The sequence below is a fragment of the Maniola hyperantus genome, chromosome 5 (genome assembly GCF_902806685.2).
Source record: "Maniola hyperantus chromosome 5, iAphHyp1.2, whole genome shotgun sequence".
In the NCBI taxonomy this organism is placed as follows: Eukaryota; Metazoa; Arthropoda; class Insecta; order Lepidoptera; family Nymphalidae; genus Maniola; species Maniola hyperantus.
In genome coordinates this window covers 6,345,084-6,365,401 of record NC_048540.1, presented here as the reverse complement: position 1 = coordinate 6,365,401, position 20,318 = coordinate 6,345,084, and the positions used below count along the sequence as shown (strand labels likewise).

At 35.7% G+C, this 20,318-nt stretch overlaps 2 protein-coding genes across 3 annotated transcripts in view; both read left to right on the top strand.

Moving 5' to 3' along the window:
• Positions 1 to 69: 69 nt before the first annotated feature.
• On the top strand, positions 70 to 9,704 carry Had1 (beta Hydroxy acid dehydrogenase 1). Its single transcript, XM_034968639.2, has 6 exons — positions 70 to 242; positions 5,411 to 5,598; positions 6,424 to 6,614; positions 7,067 to 7,242; positions 8,008 to 8,172; positions 8,847 to 9,704. Exons 1-6 carry the CDS (start codon positions 199 to 201, stop codon positions 9,043 to 9,045), a joined length of 963 nt encoding a protein of 320 aa, XP_034824530.1. The 5' UTR covers positions 70 to 198; the 3' UTR covers positions 9,046 to 9,704.
• Positions 9,705 to 12,383: 2,679 nt separating this feature from the next.
• Positions 12,384 to 20,318, top strand: part of Lkb1 (Lkb1 kinase) — a 137,394-nt gene continuing 129,459 nt past the window's right edge. For both annotated transcript variants that reach the window (XR_011236785.1, XM_034968625.2), the window contains exons 1-5: positions 12,384 to 13,223; positions 15,245 to 15,430; positions 17,239 to 17,375; positions 19,294 to 19,482; positions 19,816 to 19,976. Coding sequence is in view for 1 of the 2 variants with exons in the window: in XM_034968625.2 (XP_034824516.1) it covers positions 12,678 to 13,223; positions 15,245 to 15,430; positions 17,239 to 17,375; positions 19,294 to 19,482; positions 19,816 to 19,976 (1,219 nt within the window). In the remaining variant the exon portion in view is untranslated. The remainder of the gene's footprint in view (positions 13,224 to 15,244; positions 15,431 to 17,238; positions 17,376 to 19,293; positions 19,483 to 19,815; positions 19,977 to 20,318) is intronic.

Genomic DNA, 20,318 nt, shown 5'->3' with positions numbered 1-20,318 from the left:
TATTTAATTTTTGAGTAGGTATGTATGGCTGATACAAAGCAATTGATAAAAGCGAGTTTATATGTAGGATTGCTCCGCGGACGCACGGAGAGTGGAGACGCCATTCGCTCGGTGGACGCGAGCGAAGGATATTGTGTTGTATTGTAAATGGGTAATTTGTAAAATATATATATCAGCACAAACATATATGAACATAATATGGCGGCAAAGTTTAAGACTGAAAAAGTTGGGATAGTGGGCAGGTAAGTAAAGCATATAACATTATATTATACTTATTAGGTACCAGATTATGTCCGCTACATGTTTTTTAAAGATCCCGTGGGAACTTTTTGATTTTTCGGGACCAGAAGTAGCATACTCATCTTGGCTGGATTCACGGTACCTCTCTCAAATTTCGTTTAAATTAGTTTATAGTGAATAGCAGACAAACAGGCCCACTTTCACATTTAAAATATTAGTGCCTATGGATTATAAAAGTTTATGTCAACGTGAGTTGTTCTTTTCGTTCCACCTATCAAAGACTGACTTATAACAATGACTTGCATACGACCACAAAATTAACAAGGAAAGTAACTGCTAAAAAAATTAACACAATAGGCGCGAAAAACTTCTACGGTGAACGGACGACACAATATCTCGTAGGTACCAAAGGCTCATAAACAATTTGCCACTACCATTAAGAGAATCAATCACCGATAAAAATATAAAACGGATTCTAAAAAAATATTTTATTGTTTTAAATCCATGATATAAGACACGTGCAACCTTTTAAGGAACAACCTGTACCTATTTGCTTGTGGGCGCTCCGCGATGCACAAACCGGTTGCGGTGCGACGTCATAAGACGTAAATCGCGGGTATTCAGTAACATTTTGTTAATTATTACCGACCTACATTTTACCTACAAAATATTATTATGATTGTATCGATTTCATCAGTTTTGATTTGTACCTAGTTATTCTCTAGCTTAGTTTAGTATTATAAGAGGAATGTGCAACATCCATACCTACAAACTCAAGAGAGTTTCTGGATGTCAAGCGGAAAATTGTACAATTATTATTTGGTTGAAATAAAGAATTTAAAAAAAAGAACTGTAACTAAACTAACTGTATCAAAGAACTATAATATTCATTCTAAACGAGATTTATCTAGGTTAGCAGGCAGCCTATGTTCTAGCAAAGATAATATATACAAGTAAGATCGCTAACGTCATACATTCATTTAAAGCGTGCGTAAAACTCCTTTAAGTCGCCGGTACCTTGTAGGTCAACTCCTTATAGTGTGATGGCATTATTGTGCAAGCTAAAATGTGAGTTATCGAATTTATTTAGTGCCATCTATCGAACAGCTGATGAAACTCAATTTTATTTAGAGCCAACTCAAATTTTACTCAAATAATAAACGAAATCCAAAATCACAGGCAATAATCAAAGGGTCCGGTATCAAGCGTAGGTCAGCAGTTTGGCATCATCAAAAATCCAGGAGCAAGCACAAGTAATCGGGTTAGCAGAATTTCGGAGTTCATATAGCAGAAACAATTCACAAACGAAATAGGGAAAAGAAATAAAAGCACTCAGAAAATTGTAATACACCGTCAAATTCAACCGTCACCAATCCAAAGGCAAAATAATAATTTTATTTTCAAGTAACAAGTCATTTTGTTACGCCATCTACTGGAATTTTGTAATACTACTTCAGCTATCCAAAGCAAAATGCTATGGATATCGTAAAGTTCAATGAGTCAATAATTAAAATTAAGAATTAGCTTTTTCCGATGGTGATGTTGTGAAAATTTTGTATTTTGTTACTAAATATAAATAAATTTGATGAACCAGACAAGTAAAATATGATATTTCGTCAAATCCATAAAAAATATATTTTATACGAACCAAGTGACGCCATCTAGTAATAGTCTTGAACTAGTTACAATTTTAAATAGAGAGTGAGCGATCTGTACTTGTTTAATATATTATCTTTGGTTCTAGTTACCTACATTTTCCTTATTTATTTAAATATTGCTTGGTACCTACAATATGAATTCACTCACTATGAACACTTCCTGAATCTTGATAACTCAGGCGGGCAGTAACCCTGCAGCATCAGGATTAAGGAGTTGAATCCAGAATTTTTTATGTGACCACGACGTAAACTTTTTTTGTTGATTTAAAAAATATATTTGCAAATCGGTCCAGAAACCTCGAAAAAATCGATGTAGAAAAAGAACCACCTCCTTTTTGACAGTCGGTTAAAAACCGATGACCTTGAAATATTTACGGAAGCAATCTTTAAAATATCCCCATTCTAACAAAAAAAGAATGAATGAAATCGGACTACGCGTTAATGAATTACAACTCAGTATACATTTTAACTTTCGTCCCCTCTCCTACGGGAACCATGCTGAATTTCGGGATAAAAAGTATCCTATATTCTTCCTCATAGTATGACCTCAAATCGTACCAAGTTTCATTGGAATCCATTCAGTAGTTTCAGCGTGATGCGCGGCCGTGATACAGACAGACAGACAGACAGACAAAAATGAAAAAAATTACAGTTTTGGGTTCAGTATCGATTATGGAGTGCCCTCGAAATTTTTTTTTCAAAATATCTTCAATGTACAGAATTTGACCTGTTACAGTTTTATTATAAGTATTGATTGATAATAAGTACACTGTACAGTACGATTCAAACGTAAATGCGCCCCTGAAGTTTGCGCACGACATTGCGGACCACACACATTTTGGGTGTCCGGGGTAGAGGGGAGGGTAACAGCGCACGTCTCGCAACTTCACGCAGACGCATATCGTACTGTATCTTCTCTAAAGAGGAAAAATGAGAATCGTAAAGGCTTCTCGAAATAGGTACGTTGATGTACCTACTAACTTAATTTACGTAGTCAGGCCAGCAGTTGCCATCAAATAAACTCAACAGCTGAAATCGAAGATGATTTTAATTGCAGTATAGAGAGAGAGCCAGCGCGTGCCAGACCTTCCTTATTTTATAAAAGCTGAAAGTTGCTCTGCGTGTTGTCTCCAACACTAGGAGGAACGTTTGTTTGGATCATGGTGACTTTGGGAGATAACAGGTAATAAAGGTGTAAAAAATCTTACGTCAAAGTATAAAGTCTAATTTTTTTACATTTTCTTCAGAGTAAGTAGTATTAGAAATCACGTCATGCATTGCCAGTTTAGTGTCGTGGGAACCACCGTGATTTATTAAACTTTAAAGGTGTACGCAGGGGGTTGCACACTATACTGTACATAGCAAACTGTCCGGCAGTACATACATGACGTGATTTATATCTAGTACTATTCTAAAGAAAATATTTAAAGAATTAGACTTTATACTTTGACGTAAGATTTTTTACACCTTTATTACCTGTTATTTGTCAAAGCCACCGTGATTTAAACAAACAAACATTCTTCCCAGTGTTGGGGACAATACGCAGAGAAACTTTCAGCTTTTATAAAATAAGGAAGATCCGGCACGCGCTGGCTCTTAGGTCATATTTTGTATGTCTAATACATAACATAAGTAGATTTATCTACTAATTATTATAGGTATTTAGCTAAAATGTGTACTCTGTAAACTGTATATGTAGGTACCTCATCGTTTATTTTAAATTCAACGTACCTAGGTACCTTTATGGAAATATTAATTCAGCGTTGACTGAACTATTCTACATTATTGTTTTCTGTACCTCCATAATGCATTATTACTTATATTACGCTTATCTTGATTGTTTGCTTTGTGATTAGAGCTTGATTTATCTAAAGCAGTTAAGTGCCCTATTATATCTGAAAGGTTAATAAAACAGAAAACAATACTACTTATAGGTCCATAAATGTATAACTGCCTAACAGCTGTCAGTAACTGTTATGTTCTAAAATATACAATGACAGATTTGATTGAATGACTTTATCCAAGAGTTTTTGAATCCCTTAATTTACCTTTAGTCTTAGGACGTAGGTACTTACCTAATAATATTTGTAGTGTAATATAAAAGGAAAAGCTGACTGACTGGCTGACTGACTGGTCAAAATATCAACGCACAGCTCAAACCACTGGAGTCGGACGGATCGAGCTGTTTAGCATGCAGATAATTAATATGACGTCGGTATGCGCTAAGAAAGGATTTTTGAAAATTCAACTCCTGGGGGGTTAAAATAGGGGTTTGAAGTTTTTTATGTAGGTGTGACACAAGGTGCCAACAAGTTCAAAAAATTCCCGTTGTGTAACAGTGTTACTCAACGGGAATGTTTTGAAATTTTTGACACCTTGTGTCAGTGTTACACACGGGGGTGTGACTCAACGGGAATAACCCTTGTGCAGAGGGGCAGTAGGTACACGCAGACGAAGTCGCGAGCATAAACTAGTCATTTTTTTTTTGAAAAGACAGTTACCGCGGGATGCGGACGAAATCGTGGGCAACTAGCTTAGTAGATACTTAATAAATTATATTGTACATAGATTTACTATCTATGATAGTAAATTATACCTATGACAGGTACACTAAGTGTGATACATATTTACTTACTTGTCTTTAAAGATCTACAAACTTAGTTCGAGATCTATAGAGCGCACTTTGACTTTGCTCAGACTTAAGATTGAGTTAAAACGAGACAGATTTATGTGACAGATATAGCTCTGTCTCAGAGTCATAAGTCAGAGTGCGCTCTATAGATCTCACCCTTAGTCCTCAGATACAAACTTTGAACTCAAAAATTAACATTATTTATTTAGGTACAGTGCACGTACCTATTGTTTTTTTTAATAATTAGGTATGCTATATTTAATTTATTATTTAAGATAAGTAGTTCGTAATTAAACATTCTTTTTGCAGATATCAGTCCTATATCAGTAGGTACCTATATATTATGTAGTTAATTTACAAATATGATACATTTTTAAGACGCGGTTGCTTGAACGTTTATCGTGTTTATCAAATGTTTACTTGAACTGCATGTGACTTTTTCCATGATGAAACAAACTATCGCCTACTTATAACCAAAATAATACTAGTCCGGTAGGTATGCGATGCACATTGCAATACCCGTACCCTTATCCGGCTTAGTTTTTTGTGGGCTCTTCTCAGACCTGGGCGCGTTTGGAACCCTCGCAGCTTTAGTTTTAAGTTTACGTAATTAATTATCACCATTACATCAACTTAAACAATTGACAGTCAAAAAGTATATAATAGTGGGTAGGTACCTACTATTAATACTTATACACTTTTGAAACCTATACTTTGTAAGTTGATCGTACTTACAAATGTCAGAAATCTTCCCGCAAGTCCCTACAACAACGAGTATGTTTCAACTCAATCGAGCAAACGATGCGCTAACGCATAAGTAACGAGCAGACAGACAAACAATTTTTTTTTTAAATATTTTAAAAGATAATGCCTTTTTCAGTGGTTTGATCGGTAGATCCTGGGCGATGCTTTTCGCCTCTGTCGGTTACCAGGTGACGATCTTCGATATCGTACCTAAACAAGTCACGGACGCGATAGAAGACATCAAAGAGCAGCTGAAAACGTTGGAGAAGGATGGCCTTTTGCGTGGCAATCTTAACGCCGATGAGCAGATTCAATGCATAAAAGGTATTTGTTTTACTACTATATTCTGTTTTATTACTACTATGTCCACGACTTTTTCCGCGTGAATTGAGGTATTTAAAAATCCCGTGGGATTTTCCAGGATAAAAAGTATAGCCTATGCGTCAAATGTATAATCTATCTTCATTCCAAGTTTCAGCTAAATCGTTCCAGTAGTTTTGCGTGAAAAAGTAACAAACATACACACATACACATACACACCATTGATGAGTAAGTCATTGTGAGTCAAGACTTTTCTTTCTATATGTAGGTATTTGGATTTATTCAAATCAGAAAATGCATTGAATTTTGCTGTAACTGGGACTGGGACAGTAAGACTGTTGCAAGTTGCATCATACAGATTTATCCGGTTCTTGCGGGTCACAGCAAATAAAGCTTCATGTTTAACACTCAACTACACTCACTATCTAAAAATTATTATTGTACCTAGTATGTGGAACCTTGTATTTCTAGATAGGCATCTTACCCTACCTAACTCAAACTAGTTTTTTAATGATGGTACAGATCTTTGATCTTACAATTTATATAGTTTTTTTTTAGTTTATCGCCGATAAATTAGATTATAAGACAATTTATATTATAAGTGTACTTCATTTTTACAGACTACAGTAATTGTCGGCTAACCTAACTGAACATTACCAAAATCTGGTGCTGAGTTGGTAAAATTAAGAAATATGACGCAGTGAAGGGTGACATAAGAACGTAATCGCAAGCGAGGTTAAGGTCATAATGAAGAAGTTAATCGAAGGCCATGCTACCTACGAATTCTCTAAGATTCAGCATCACGCATTTTTCATTCTCGAATTGCAGGATCGACAGATTTGGCAACGGCAGTAAAAGATGCAATTTTCATCCAAGAATGTGTACCAGAGGACCTTGAGTTAAAGAAGAAAGTATTCAAAGATTTGGATAAAGTCGTAGGCGATAACACCATACTTTCCAGCTCGACTTCTACTAAATTACCATCATTATTTTCAGAGGGATTGAAGCACAAAGCACAGGTATGTAGGTACCGATCTATTTAATCAAAAGTAAAGAACTTCGAGCAATATTAAAACCATAGAAATAGCTTACAATCCGTGCCCAGAGCCCTAAAGTGTAATTTTTCAAAGGTACTCGTAACAGTCCGTCACCTGGAGAATAAGTGAGACAATTGACATTTGAAATCTCCCTATTATAATTTTGGCAGATTTGGCTCCAATTCCTGAATCACGGCTCAGAGTAGGTATAAGTTTTCAAACTACTTATATAAAGTGTCACCAAGATACCCGAGATACAAATCTGCCTATTATGGCGATGCCAAATCAACTTGAGGTTATTCAAGGGGCAGATCAACAAATTCCTGAAAAGCCGGCAACGCATTGGCGGTTCAAAATCAAGACGTTTGTCCGTCCCTCCAGCGAACCCGACCCGTATAACTTTTGAACTTTGAAATAAATAATATTATTTTTAGGTTCTCGTCTCACATCCAGTTAATCCTCCTTATTACGTGCCATTAGTGGAAATAGTGCCAGCACCGTGGACGAAACCAGAAGTAGCCAAGAAGACGAGAGAAATCATGCTAGAGATCGGACAGGAACCGGTTTCACTATCGAGAGAGATCGACGGCTTCGTGCTCAATCGCATTCAGTAAATTAACTTAGTATATACCTACTAACTAGCCTTATACTAGCAGACGCCCGCAACTTCGTCTGCGTGAATTTAGTTTTCAGGGTTCCGTACCCCAAGGGTGCCAAACGGGACCCTATTACTAAGCCTCCGCTGCTGTCCGTCCGTCCGCCTCTCTATCAGCGGGCTGTTTCTCGTGAACCATAATAGGTAGAGAGTTGACATTTTTACATATGTATTTTTATTGCCGTTTTAACAGCAAATTAATAAACAATTAAAAATGACCGCCATGAAAATTTGCGTAGGTACGGAACCCTTCATGTGCGAGTCCGACTTGCACTTAGCCGATTTTTTAAATCCTGTGGGAACTTTTTGATTTTCTGATTCTCGACCTGTAGCGAGTGTAGCATCGGTACCACATGATCCATCCGAAGTATGCAAGCAAGCTATCTCTGTGTTTTTGTCAAGATCGGTTCAGTGGTTGAGCTGTGAAAATTGCAGCAGATTGGCCGCGCGTTGGATGTGTCTCGAACGTGGTAGGTACGGCTCGGGCTCGGCACGGTCTAGCATATATTATCATCCTTGACCTATCTACATCCAATCCGAGCAGCTCTCTCCAATCTCCATTGCCCGTCGAGCAACTCTGTACTTATTTTCTTGCGAGGCCCATAAGTTATCCATCTTTGGCAATACGTAATTTTAGAAGACTTTCGTTTTCAGGCAGTCTTGAAATAAGTAAATAATTTACTTTAGTATGTATTAAAATTCTAACTTTACACCTACCAGGTACGCAATTCTGAACGAAGTATGGCGTCTTGTGGATGATGGCATCGTCGATGTGAAGGATGTGGACAAAGTTATGTCTGAAGGCTTGGGGATGCGGTATGCGTTCCTGGGCTCGCTAGAAACCGCGCATTTGAACGCTGAGGGCATGAAGAACTATATTGAAAGGTATAAATGGTTTCTGTATAACTTCCTTACCTACTGAATAGACATAAGGATGGAATAAGGGTTTAAAATCGAAATCCGTAAGATAACATGCAAAGTACAAAATGTAGATACCTCTTTTATTTTATAGGTACTAGATGATGCCCGCGACTTCGTCCGCGTGAATTGAGGTTTTTCATAAAATTCCCGTGAGAACTCTGTTTTTCCGGAATAAAAAGTAGCCTATGGGCTATGGCCTTGCCCGGGTTGTAAGATACTCTGTACCAAATTTCATCAAAATCGGTTAAACTGTTGGACCTTGAAAAGCTAACAGACAGACAGACAGACTAATACACTTTAAAATTTACAATATTAAAGTATGGATTTTATCGTTTGTCTGCATGCCTGTTGTTTGTTTTTGTTTTAAATGGTTTTTTACTGTGGTAACAAGTAGGTATAGGCTAGCCAGTAGCCTGTTTAATTAAGTGGGTACTGTAAAAACCACTGTAGTGTGCCTAACTACCTATTTTCACATTGAACAGAAAAGATGATCTTATGACAGCCCTCTTATATTACAAGATGAGTAAATTAAACTTCATAAAATGACTTGTAAGAATGTCTTGGCGAGAAGACTCCATAGTCCCAGGGTCTCCACGGCAAATGAAATAAATATGATAGCCACAGTTGTTTGTTTAAAGGTATGGAGATAATATATACAACGTGAGTGAAAAATTCGGCAAAAATCCTCGCATGACCACATCTAAAAGCGCAGACACTGTATGCCAACAACTGAATGAGATGGTCCCGCTAGATCAGCTGCAAAAACGCCGGGCCTGGCGCGACGCCTGCCTTACGCGACTCTCGATCCTCAAGAAGGAGATGAAAGCTAAATATTAGTCTAGACTCTAGTACATACAACTATATGAATGTAAGCTCGAATTTAAGTGTTAATAATTCGAGGTGCCTACATAACTGTCTACACTCTCTTAACATATTATATTGTACCTACTACCTAAGAGCTGTCTTAAGACCGTGACATTAAAAACAAATTACAATTTACAATATTAAATAACTTAGGTACCTACCTACTATGAAAATAAAAATGCGGAATCCTCAGTAGGTAGCAGGTACTATGGTATAGTTGGTACTTATAGTATAGGTTAGGTACGTTAGTAATATTATAATATTCTGTGTACCTACTATGTAACACCTTTATGGAATTAATAGTAGGTAGGTACCTACGTTAGTTCCGTTAGTACATAATAATTCGATGGTTAGTACCTACTACCTACCATCGCAATGTTTAATAGGTACCTTACTTACCCATTTTTCCATTAGGTAAGGTTCAAATTCAAAATAACTATCATAGTTGAAGTTGAAATTAAGGAACCTATTAGTTATGTATCTATATTTTTATTCATGTTAAATAATGAAATGTTAACTTACTTGCCTTTACAATAATAATGTTCTGTTGTACTATATTGTGCTTAACTACTTGGAACAAAAATATTATGAATAAAAAATAAATTTATTTATGTTAAAAAGTCAGAAAGGAACAGTTTCCGTTTTTTATCCACAGATGTTTTATCCAAATTACTGGTCTGTACTCTGTGGTTACATTCTACCCATATTCTGCGGTCTACCTCCTACGTAGATAGAATAATAGGTGGATGTAAGTACTTTGTAACCCCATATGAGATAGCGATAGCACGACGTTACGATGAATAACACGACAATTATTACCATTGTTTAGTAGTCAATATTTGTATTAACCGATCAACAATATTAAACCTTTTTTATGTGAAAACACGTAAATAACTCATGAGAAATACAATAGGCTACTTGACAATTTTTTTAAGTTGGTCTTAAATGGTTAATATTTGTCCTATTATATCAAAAAAATTAACACTATATTTTTTTGCGCCCTAAAAACCGTAAAACTTTAATTTAAAAAAATATTTTTCTTAGACAGGTGAAAACACTGTCGGCCATGTTTGGCCGATAGATTATCTGTGCTCTGACGTCATGCATTTGTAAACAACAGTATAACCCTGTGGTTATACTGTTGTTTACAAATGCATGACGTCAGAGCACAGATAATCTATCGGCCAAACATGGCCGACAGTGTTTTCACCTGTCTAAGAAAAATATTTTTTTAAATTAAAGTTTTACGGTTTTTAGGGCGCAAAAAAATATAGTGTTAATTTTTTTGATATAATAGGACAAATATTAACCATTTAAGACCAACTTAAAAAAATTGTCAAGTAGCCTATGTAAGTTGTATGTATTCTTAAAAAAAACCAATGTAACTGGTTTTTTATACAGGGGATAAAAAAAAGATTAGCTGCGTCTCTATTTATCACATTAGTAACTTTATCTGTGCTCTCTTTTTAGTAAGAATGAGAAAGCAAACGTTCCTGCATCTACCTTTATTACTCTATCTACGACCTCCTACCTCCTCCACAGATATATTATAGATACGTATTCAGTCTACGGTACATACAATTTCTTTGATCTACGGCTCAGACTAAGAATAAGGAGACTTGTCATACATCATTAATAAAAACGATGCATCGATTCTTCCGATGTTTTAGCAAAAATTATTGCTTGTACATCAGCATCATAGTTACGACACGTGGCTAGAGATATTTTAAACATCAAGGCACTAGATTCACATATTTATCATCATCATCATCATGAACTCATCACTGGCTCACTACTGAGCACGAGTCTCCTCTGAGTACAAGAAAGGCTTGGCCCAAGTAAAGTACGCTGGCCAAGTGCAGATTAGCAGACTTTATTGATCTCACAAATAATAAAATTAGAGACATGATTAGATAACTAATCATAGTGTAAAATAAAGAACAGCTGTAGGTATATGTTATTTTGGATAATCCCTGCTTAAGGGTGGTAAAATAGGTAAATAATGAAATTTTGTATGGAAAAGTTGTAATTATTGTGAACTTGGGAAGGTAGATTCATTCTAAGGGGTACCCAGCTGAAAAAAGAATTTATAAGCATTTATAGTAAAATGGGGTTGGAAGTTTGTCATAATAACCTTAGTGCTACGTGTTGTATATATATTGAAAGTCCAAAGTTAGAAATATGAAAATGGGTACCTATTTAGGTTATTAGCTTTTTTTTTTTTTTTTTTTTTATTTTTCAATAATGAACACCTGTATAAGTTTTTTTTAAAACTTGGATAAGTTTCTAGAGTTCATGGATCAACAAAGAAATAATTATTTTACAAAATTTCATCCCTATGTGGGTAAAACAGGGTTGGAAGATTGTACAAAAGACACATCGATGTGTGAAAGTCATACATATGAAAGCTTTATGAATTTGGGCCATAGTGGTATTCTTCGGGTTCCATAGAGGGTAGGTAACTCTTATGTTGAGACTAAGTGAGTGAGTAAATGAGGCTTTTTATAATGGTAAATTTCCTTAATCTCATGGGAAATTAGAAAATATACGAGGACAAAGTCACGGGCAACTGTTAGTATGTAATATGATTAAAATAAATTTACACTGAAATTAACCTGCCGGCTCACTCACACACCCGAGCCATGCACTAGCAAAAGCAAGCCAATTATCAAGCAATCTTGCAAATATGTATATTACGCAGTAATTAATGAAACATAACTTATTATTGTGACAAATACATTAATATTTACGTAGTTACTACCAAAATAAAATATATGAAATAAGTAATAGTTTACTTACCTACCAGTTACCATTTCAATAGCAAAAATACAATAACAGCGAAGCAAGTAGATAAGTTATTATATTATTCATAATACATAACCATAATCCATACTAATATTATAAATGCGAAAGTGTGTCTGTCTGTCTGCTAGCTTTTCACGGCCAAACAGTTTAACCGATTTTGATGAAATTTGGTACAGAGTTAGCTTAGGTACATCCCGGAGAAGGACAGGCTACTATTTATCCTGGAAATTAAAGAGTTCCCACGGGATTTTTTAAAAATCTTAATCCACGCGGACGAAGTCGCGGGCATCATCTAGTACTTAGTAATTCATAGGAGAACAAATGTCGATGTTTGACACTTTTGCTGTCAATGTATCGTTCATTATATAAAAAATCGATGTTTATGAACGATACATCAATGTTTGTTAGACATCGACTTACCGTTTTCATCCCTATCATAGATTATCTACTTGATCCCTATGTAGATTTTGTCTCATTTCGTTGCGATCTAGGTCTGTACTCTGTGATGTGGGTCTGTGAAACGTAGTGATTATATACACAGAGTACATTAAGTATTATACCAATATACTCTTTGGGTCTGTGTCAAGTTTCAATTTTCGTGGTTTCTTTTTATTTACCTTCAGGAAACGCTATAAAAATTAATTTTTTAAGAAAATTTTAGGCCACCGTACACAGATATGATATATTTTGAAAAGATCTTACGTAAATTTATTTTATAAACAGTTAAACGTGACGGCAGAAGGCCTTGTAGTTGTTATAGATTTACGGACAGTTTTACAAATGTGTTGTTTTGATAGATAATGGATCCAAGAATGTGTAGGAAAATCAGCAGTAGTGAAAGTCTTCCAGATGCAGAAAATGGGGAATTCGAAGTATCAAACATAATCGCATCGCAGGAAAGCGAAGAGAACTTTTTATTGGAGGGCAATCTCGAACCGCACTCCGTTACTTGGTTGGACGATGATCAAATCGAAGACTTAGATCTTAATTTAGACCATACTAATCTATTTTTTCATAGAGTCGATAGTGCGGATATAATTTATAGGAGCAAAAAGAAAAAATGTAAAATGGTAGGCAAGTATGTGATGGGTGATGTCCTGGGGGAAGGTTCTTATGGTAAAGTGAAAGAGATGCTGGATTCGGAGACGCTGTGCAGGCGCGCCGTGAAGATACTAAAGAAGCGGAAGCTACGGAGAATACCCAATGGTGAACAAAATGTACAGAGAGAGATACAGTTATTACGAATACTTAGACATAGAAATGTGATAGAACTAGTCGACGTTATCTATAATGATGAGAAACAAAAAATGTATTTAGTTATGGAATTTTGTGTTGGTGTGCTTCAGGTAAATATTTACTTATTTTCAAACTTACTGAGTTTATTTGTAGGAATAAAATTCAATAATAATATACATGAACCTGAAAAATATTAAGTACCTAAGTATTATAGCAAATTATAAACCACATTGCAATTGTTGCAAGATCACTCAGGGCCTGTTTCACAACTGCCAGATACCTGTTATCTTTAAATATATAAAAGGAAAAGGTGACTGACTGATCTATCAACGCACAGCTCAAACGACTGGATGGATCAGGCTGAAATTTGGCATGCAGGTACCTATTGTGATGTAAGCATCTGCTAAGAAAGGACTTTTGAAAATTCAACCCCTATCGGGGAGAAATAGAGGTTTGAGATTTGTGTAGTCCACGCGGATGAAGTCGCGAGCATAAGCTAGTCTAACAGATAAATTTGACATTTTGACAGATTCCTAATACAATTAAAATTTCCTAATACAATAACAAATTGTCTAACGTCAAATTAATTCATTAGATTAAGTTTATCTGGAGGTTGTGAAACTTGCCCTCAATGTTTCAATAAAACATGAACAATAGGGTATTTTACCCTTCCTTTCAATCCACAACCACGTGACATCAGTCGAAATTATCATGTGTTTTGGATATTCGTAGAACTGACTAAAATAGTGAAATCTTTAAAATGAACTATAATATTCATTATATAATTTAATAAACTGAAATTAACATTTTTCGATTGCTTATTGCTAATACTATCTTTTTATACATTTTTAGATTTTTCTTGCTTGGTGTACTGTATTATTTCCTGCTATAAGAGTAATAATTATATATATTATGAGATATAATTGTATCTCATTTTTCACATATCTGACAATGCTCCATGCATCTGTTATAATCAACACATTATTGATATATTTTTCTTAAAAGCATGTCGTAATAAACATGTCTCATTAACATTACCCTGTTGAGTGCTCTTGGAATGACAAATAAATTGATACTTTGTAATTATTAAGTATGCCAGCTGACCTGTTTATTCTGAATTGTTTACAGTTATTTTCCTGCATTAATTATTATTATTTTTCCCTGATAAACGATGTAAATTAATTAGTTGCTTATCTTCAAATAAATGTAATACATTTAGTTATATGGTTTTAGTACCTGCAATCTATATTAAATCTCAATTTAGGATTTAGAGAAGAATGTGCTGCTGCTGATGCATTTATTTGGTTTAATATTTTCCAGTACTTGGCAGGATAGATCACACATCAAACTTCAGAAAGCGATAACGGTTTCATAGAGTATTGCTTCTGTTGTTGAAACTGACAAAAGTCATATAGGTATGAAAGAAAGAAAATGCATTTACTTGTTGTTGGTGTCACAGATAAAAACAAAGCATATAATTCTAACATTATGAGTGATACAGTTGACACTCTAACTAAATGCAGAAAGCTCATTCTAAAGTTTGATGTGCAATTTTTCTGTCAGATACTGTAAGTGAATTGCTAATTAAAATGTCTGGACCCAACATCATGAATTGCTATATTATCAAGTTTGCTTTTGCATTCACTTATTAATAAATACAGGACTCACTTATATTTATACGGGACGGAACGTAGCATTAGAAAGATATTCTATAAAATCTATATTTCTAAAAAGAAATGCCGACTGACTGACTGATCTATCAACCCACAGTTCTAACTACTGGACGGATCGGGCTGAAATTTGGCATGCAAAGAGCTATTATGACGTAGACATCCGCTAAGAAAGATTGTTTGATAATTCGACCCCTAAAGGGGTAAGGTTTTATTTATATTATTTATTTCTGCTGTACTTACAAAATATTTAGACTAAAACAACTGAATCAACAGGTCTAAATCTTGTGCTATCCTTTTCCACAGGGGGATAGCAACACTAGGGCTGTCATTTTTTGTGTGCAACAGAATTTACTACATTATTATATGTAATATTCTCATTTACTTTCATATAGAATACAGTAAATGCCAAAAACAAGTGTTGTAGCTGAAATGATAAATATATTTTGGTTTTGTTTCAGGATATGTTAGAGTCAACTCCTGGTAAAAAGTTTCCACAGCGCCAGGCGCATGAATACTTTACACAGCTGCTGGACGGCTTAGAGTATTTGCATGGTCAGGGGGTGGTACACAAAGATATAAAACCAGGAAACTTGCTGCTAACCTTGGACCAAACCCTGAAAATCACTGATTTTGGTGTTGCTGAAGTTAGTATATATCACAAAAGTGCTATTTGATTTAAAAAAAAAATCTAAACTAGGGAACATCCACAGCTTTGCTCGGGGAAAATATAAATCCTATTTTTTATTTAAAAAAAATGATTTTCCTAAACTTCAAGGAAATTTCTAAATAATTTTAAATACATATCAAAACTTATTTCGAAAAATCTGGTTTTATTCCATGTCTACATTATATAGATAACCTCTGTAAAATCAGCTTTCTAGGGCGAAGGGTTTAAGCTGGGCATTGATGAGGGAGTCAGGAGTTTTATATGTATTGCTAGACAGAACTATTTAGTTATGGGATTGAACCGGATGGTCTTATGTACTTGATTAGTAATTATTTATCCTGTAAGTTATCATAGTTAGTTATTTAAATAGTTATTAGCAATTTGTTACTGAGGTCTTGAGATCATAAAAAGTAGAAATACAGAAACCTTGACACAGTAGCTGTCTAAACAACGAAATTAAAAAAAAAACTTTTTAGAGACTTTTCTTGAGTAGGTAGATTTCAAAACTAATATTTTTTGTTACAAATTAAATACAGCGTCGGACAGAGCCTTGAGAATAATTTAAATATATAAAAGGAAAAGGTGACTGACTGATTGACTGACTGATCTATCAATGCACAGCTCAAACTACTGGACGGATCAGGCTGAAATTTGGCATGCAGATAGCTATTACGACATAGACATCCGCTAAGAAGGGAAAGGGTTTTTATAAAATTCAACCCCTAAGGTGGTAAAATAGGGATTTGGAATTTGTGTAAGTAGTCGTGGGAATAAGGTAGTTAGTAGCATAAGCTAGTCTAAACTAAAATGACAGATTGAAATATATCCTTTTCTGCATGGAGCATTATAAAAGTGATAGCAACATATTTAGAGTTGTCATTTTAGTTTAGTTTAGAGTACAGCAGAATTATCCATAGTGTCTCCTTTTATATTTAGTAAAAATGACACTTGTCAAAGTAAGGTTCAATATTCTTTTGCAATAAAAATGTAACATAGAAAGAAAATGCTTTGCTTACACAAAAAAACCGGCCAAGTGCGAGTCAGGCTCGCGCAATGAGGGGTCCGTACTACAGTCGTATTTTTTCGACATTTTGCACGATAATTTAAAAACTAAGATGCATAAAAATAAATAAAAATCTGTTTTAGAATGCACAGGCGAGACCTTTCATATGATACCCCACTTGATATAGTTATCTTACTTCAAAAATTGAAAATACTAATTATTAGTTCATGACCACAATTAAATTGTTTTTGTGTAAACCACAAATTCACGGTTTTCAGATTTTTCCCCGAATGTCTGCTATAAGACCCACCTACCTGCCAAATTGCATGATTCTAGGTCAACGGGAAGTACCCTGTAGGTTTCTTTACAGACCAACAGACAGACAGACAGACAACAAAGTAATCCTATAAGGGTTCTGTTTTTCCTTTTGAGGTACGGAACCCTAAAAATTGATGACCAATTTTCAGGCATCAATAAAAAGAATTTTAATCTTCTAAATATATAAAATGAAAAGGTGGCTGACTGATTGACTGACTGACTGACTGACTGACTGACTGACTGACTGACTGACTGACTGATTGACTGATCTATCAACGCATAGCTCAAACTACTGGAGGGATTGGGCTGTAATTTGTCATGCAGATAGCTATTATGACGTAGACATCCGCTAAGAAAGGATTTTTGAAAATTCAATCCCTAAGGTGGTGAAATAGGGGTTTGAAATTTGTGTAGTCCACGCGGACGAAGTCGCGGGCATAAGCTAGCTTAATGTGATGTTACAGGCACTGGACATGTTTTCCTCTGAAGACACTTGTTACACTGGACAAGGCTCCCCAGCGTTCCAACCACCAGAAATTGCTAACGGAGCTGAACAGTTCTCGGGCATTAAAGTTGATATATGGAGTAGTGGAGTGACATTGTAAGTTATAAATTCCCGTGAGAACTCTTTCATTTTTTCGAGGGATCTAATTTTTATTATTTTATTATTATTATTATTCTACTGTGTTCCGGCTTCCTTCCGCCGCTGAACAGTCTCGAAAAGACAGCAATCGTTAATCTGATTGGCTGAAGGCCACAACAACAAAAGGCTTAACAACAAAAAAGCTGCAAGAGAAGCTGCCAGCAAACGCGCCTCTGAATCTATTTTGCAGTAGAAAAACAAACCACACTAGCACTCAAAGAGTACTACATTATAGTTGATTGTCTAATAAATATTAAGATAATCTACGTTATTCGCCATAAATCATAATAGCATTGCAAGGTTTTTCGTTCAGTTTTTAAATTGTTTTTTTTTGCATATTAATGAAGTTTTCGTATAGGTTAACTAATTAAGAGAAATATAGATCTCAAAATTTAGTTAATATTTAAACCGCTTGGTATTAATTTTGTAAATATCAATGTGGTTATAATTGTCACTGAGTCACAAACTGCTGATTTAAATAAGAGTTTTTCAACATAATAAACTGGCCTAAATCCGTGTGTAACAATGGAAAATTCCTTTTATGTTACAACTTACAGTGCTTGTACAAAAAGTAAATGTAGGTATCTTTTTAATGTATTCTTGGTATGAACGTCCAATTCGTACAAGATTCTATACAAAGCTATATTAAAACCTCCATTTACTTCACAATACTTTTGTTTTGTGGCATTAAAGAATTCTCTGTTTTGAATAATAATAAATAATCAGTATTTTTGTAGTATGAGTGGTTTAGATCCATTTTTTTTTTGCCGTAAGTATAAGTAATATAAAGATGAGTGAAATAGTCTATGCAATTTGATGTTAAAATGTGCGAGTCGGACTAGAACACCAAGAGTTCCGTACCATCGTACAAAACATAACACTCGTATTTTTGTAGGTATGTAGGTATCAGCGGCGAAGAGTCAATATAACACGATTCCTATCGGCTTCCCTTTAAGAATTGGCATAATATAGCGTAAGTAGGTACTATTCACATAAATTCCGTAATACATTCGTAAATACAAAGGTTCGATCGTCACAAATGCTATTTTTTTTTTGTTGTTATTAAGTACTAATTTAAGTTAAAAACATAACAGCTAATGTAAGTAACATACACCTACAGTCCTACACCATACAAGCCGTAAAATATCGGATTCCCTAGTTAGATTTTTGCTTAGTATTTATCTCTTTCATTTCCCTAGCGAAAGCGAAAGGAACGAACTAGGTCTGTCTCGCTCTACGGTCGACTAATAAAGAGCACACCAATTTAGTCTGGCCCAGTAGCGAATACGAATTTGGAACTCTGACAGGTCAGACAAATTTGACGTAAATAACTCGGTTGGATCCGAGTTACCCTATAATACCTCCAAATTAAAAATTATATTAATACTATTGTTTTAACAGGTACATGCTACTATTTTGAGTATTTTGTATTTTGAAGGGTGATTTGATATTGATACATTTGTTTTTGTGAAGCGGCCATGCTTGTTTGTTTAAGTTGTTAGTGGTGTTTTATTTTGATATAATAAATTGGGGATGTGATTAATAACTTATAAGTTGTAAGTTCACGGTAATTTTGATTCAGTTTGGTAAGCCAAAATCAGAAATGGCCTTAATTCACATAGATTGTTGTTTAACAGATTTCTTGTTACGTAACGATAGTAATTTTTCTAAATTAAGTTTTGAAAACAAAAATCGAACAGCTGATATTCTTTTAGGTAAGTACGTTTCCGGCTTCCCTTTATCAGATTTTCACCCTTCGCCACTGGTAGGTATACTTACTTACCTACATCACATAATATTAAAAAGTGTTTTGTCTATAGACAGACACATTTGATTGATTGAAGTAGGGATGTTAAAGGGCTAGTGTTGTTTGCAGATACAATATGACTACAGGGCGGTACCCCTTCGAGGGTGACAACGTGTATCGGCTGCTGGAGGCGATCGGGCGAGGGGAGCCCGCGCCCCCGCCGCAGAACCTGGCGCCTACACTACAACTCCTTTTAGTACACATGTTGAAAAGGAATCCCGATGAGCGACCTACTGTACAGGAGATTAGGCGGCATGAGTGAGTTTTGACATTTGCTAGTAGATATACAACGTCATAGCAGCAACAAAAGTTTTTTATAGCTCCATTTTAGGGTTAGGTTTTATTGATTTATTTACTCGTTGATTTATTGATTTACTAAACAATATCCTCGGTATGCTTACAGCAACGACAAATTACATACCAAATTGAGATGGCAATCGGGGTATGAGGCGAAGGACGCCTCGCACACCCGCACGTCACCCGCGCTCGCCCGTACCGGATTAGCGCGGGGGCTGTGTGGGTGTGCGAGGCGTTCCCTCCCCGATTGGCATCTCGACCTGTCGCGTACTATAATAAATGTTTGTTCCACAGCTGGATTCGCTCCCGGCCCCCGCTGTTGTCGGGCGAGACGCTCGTGGGCCCTCGCTCGCGGCGCTCGGACGAGTTGCACAGCTCCACCGTCATCCCCTACCTCGTGGAGCGACATTACGCCTCCGCGCACCACTTCTTCACCGAGCGAGACTTGCGGCACGGTGAGTAGCAGGAGCAGTTTGTTCCGCAGCTGGGCTCCCTCCTGGCCCCCGCTTATGTTGGACGTGATGAAGTCGAATGAACTACTCAGGAAATGTCTCAAACATTCCTGAGTAGTTCTATTCACCATATACCACCAAGAGGCAATAGTTCAGTTAGGCATAGCAAATATTTCCCCAGGTATCTGTGGATGTTGGCCGTCAAATGATACATTCGCGGGCCGTTGCTGCAAGTTTGCCGTGGTGGATTAATTCAATTACTTATCCTTTGACCAAACCTGAACAAAATATTAAGAAACCCAAACAAACTAAGTATCATACCCACAAGATATCTTTTGCATAACT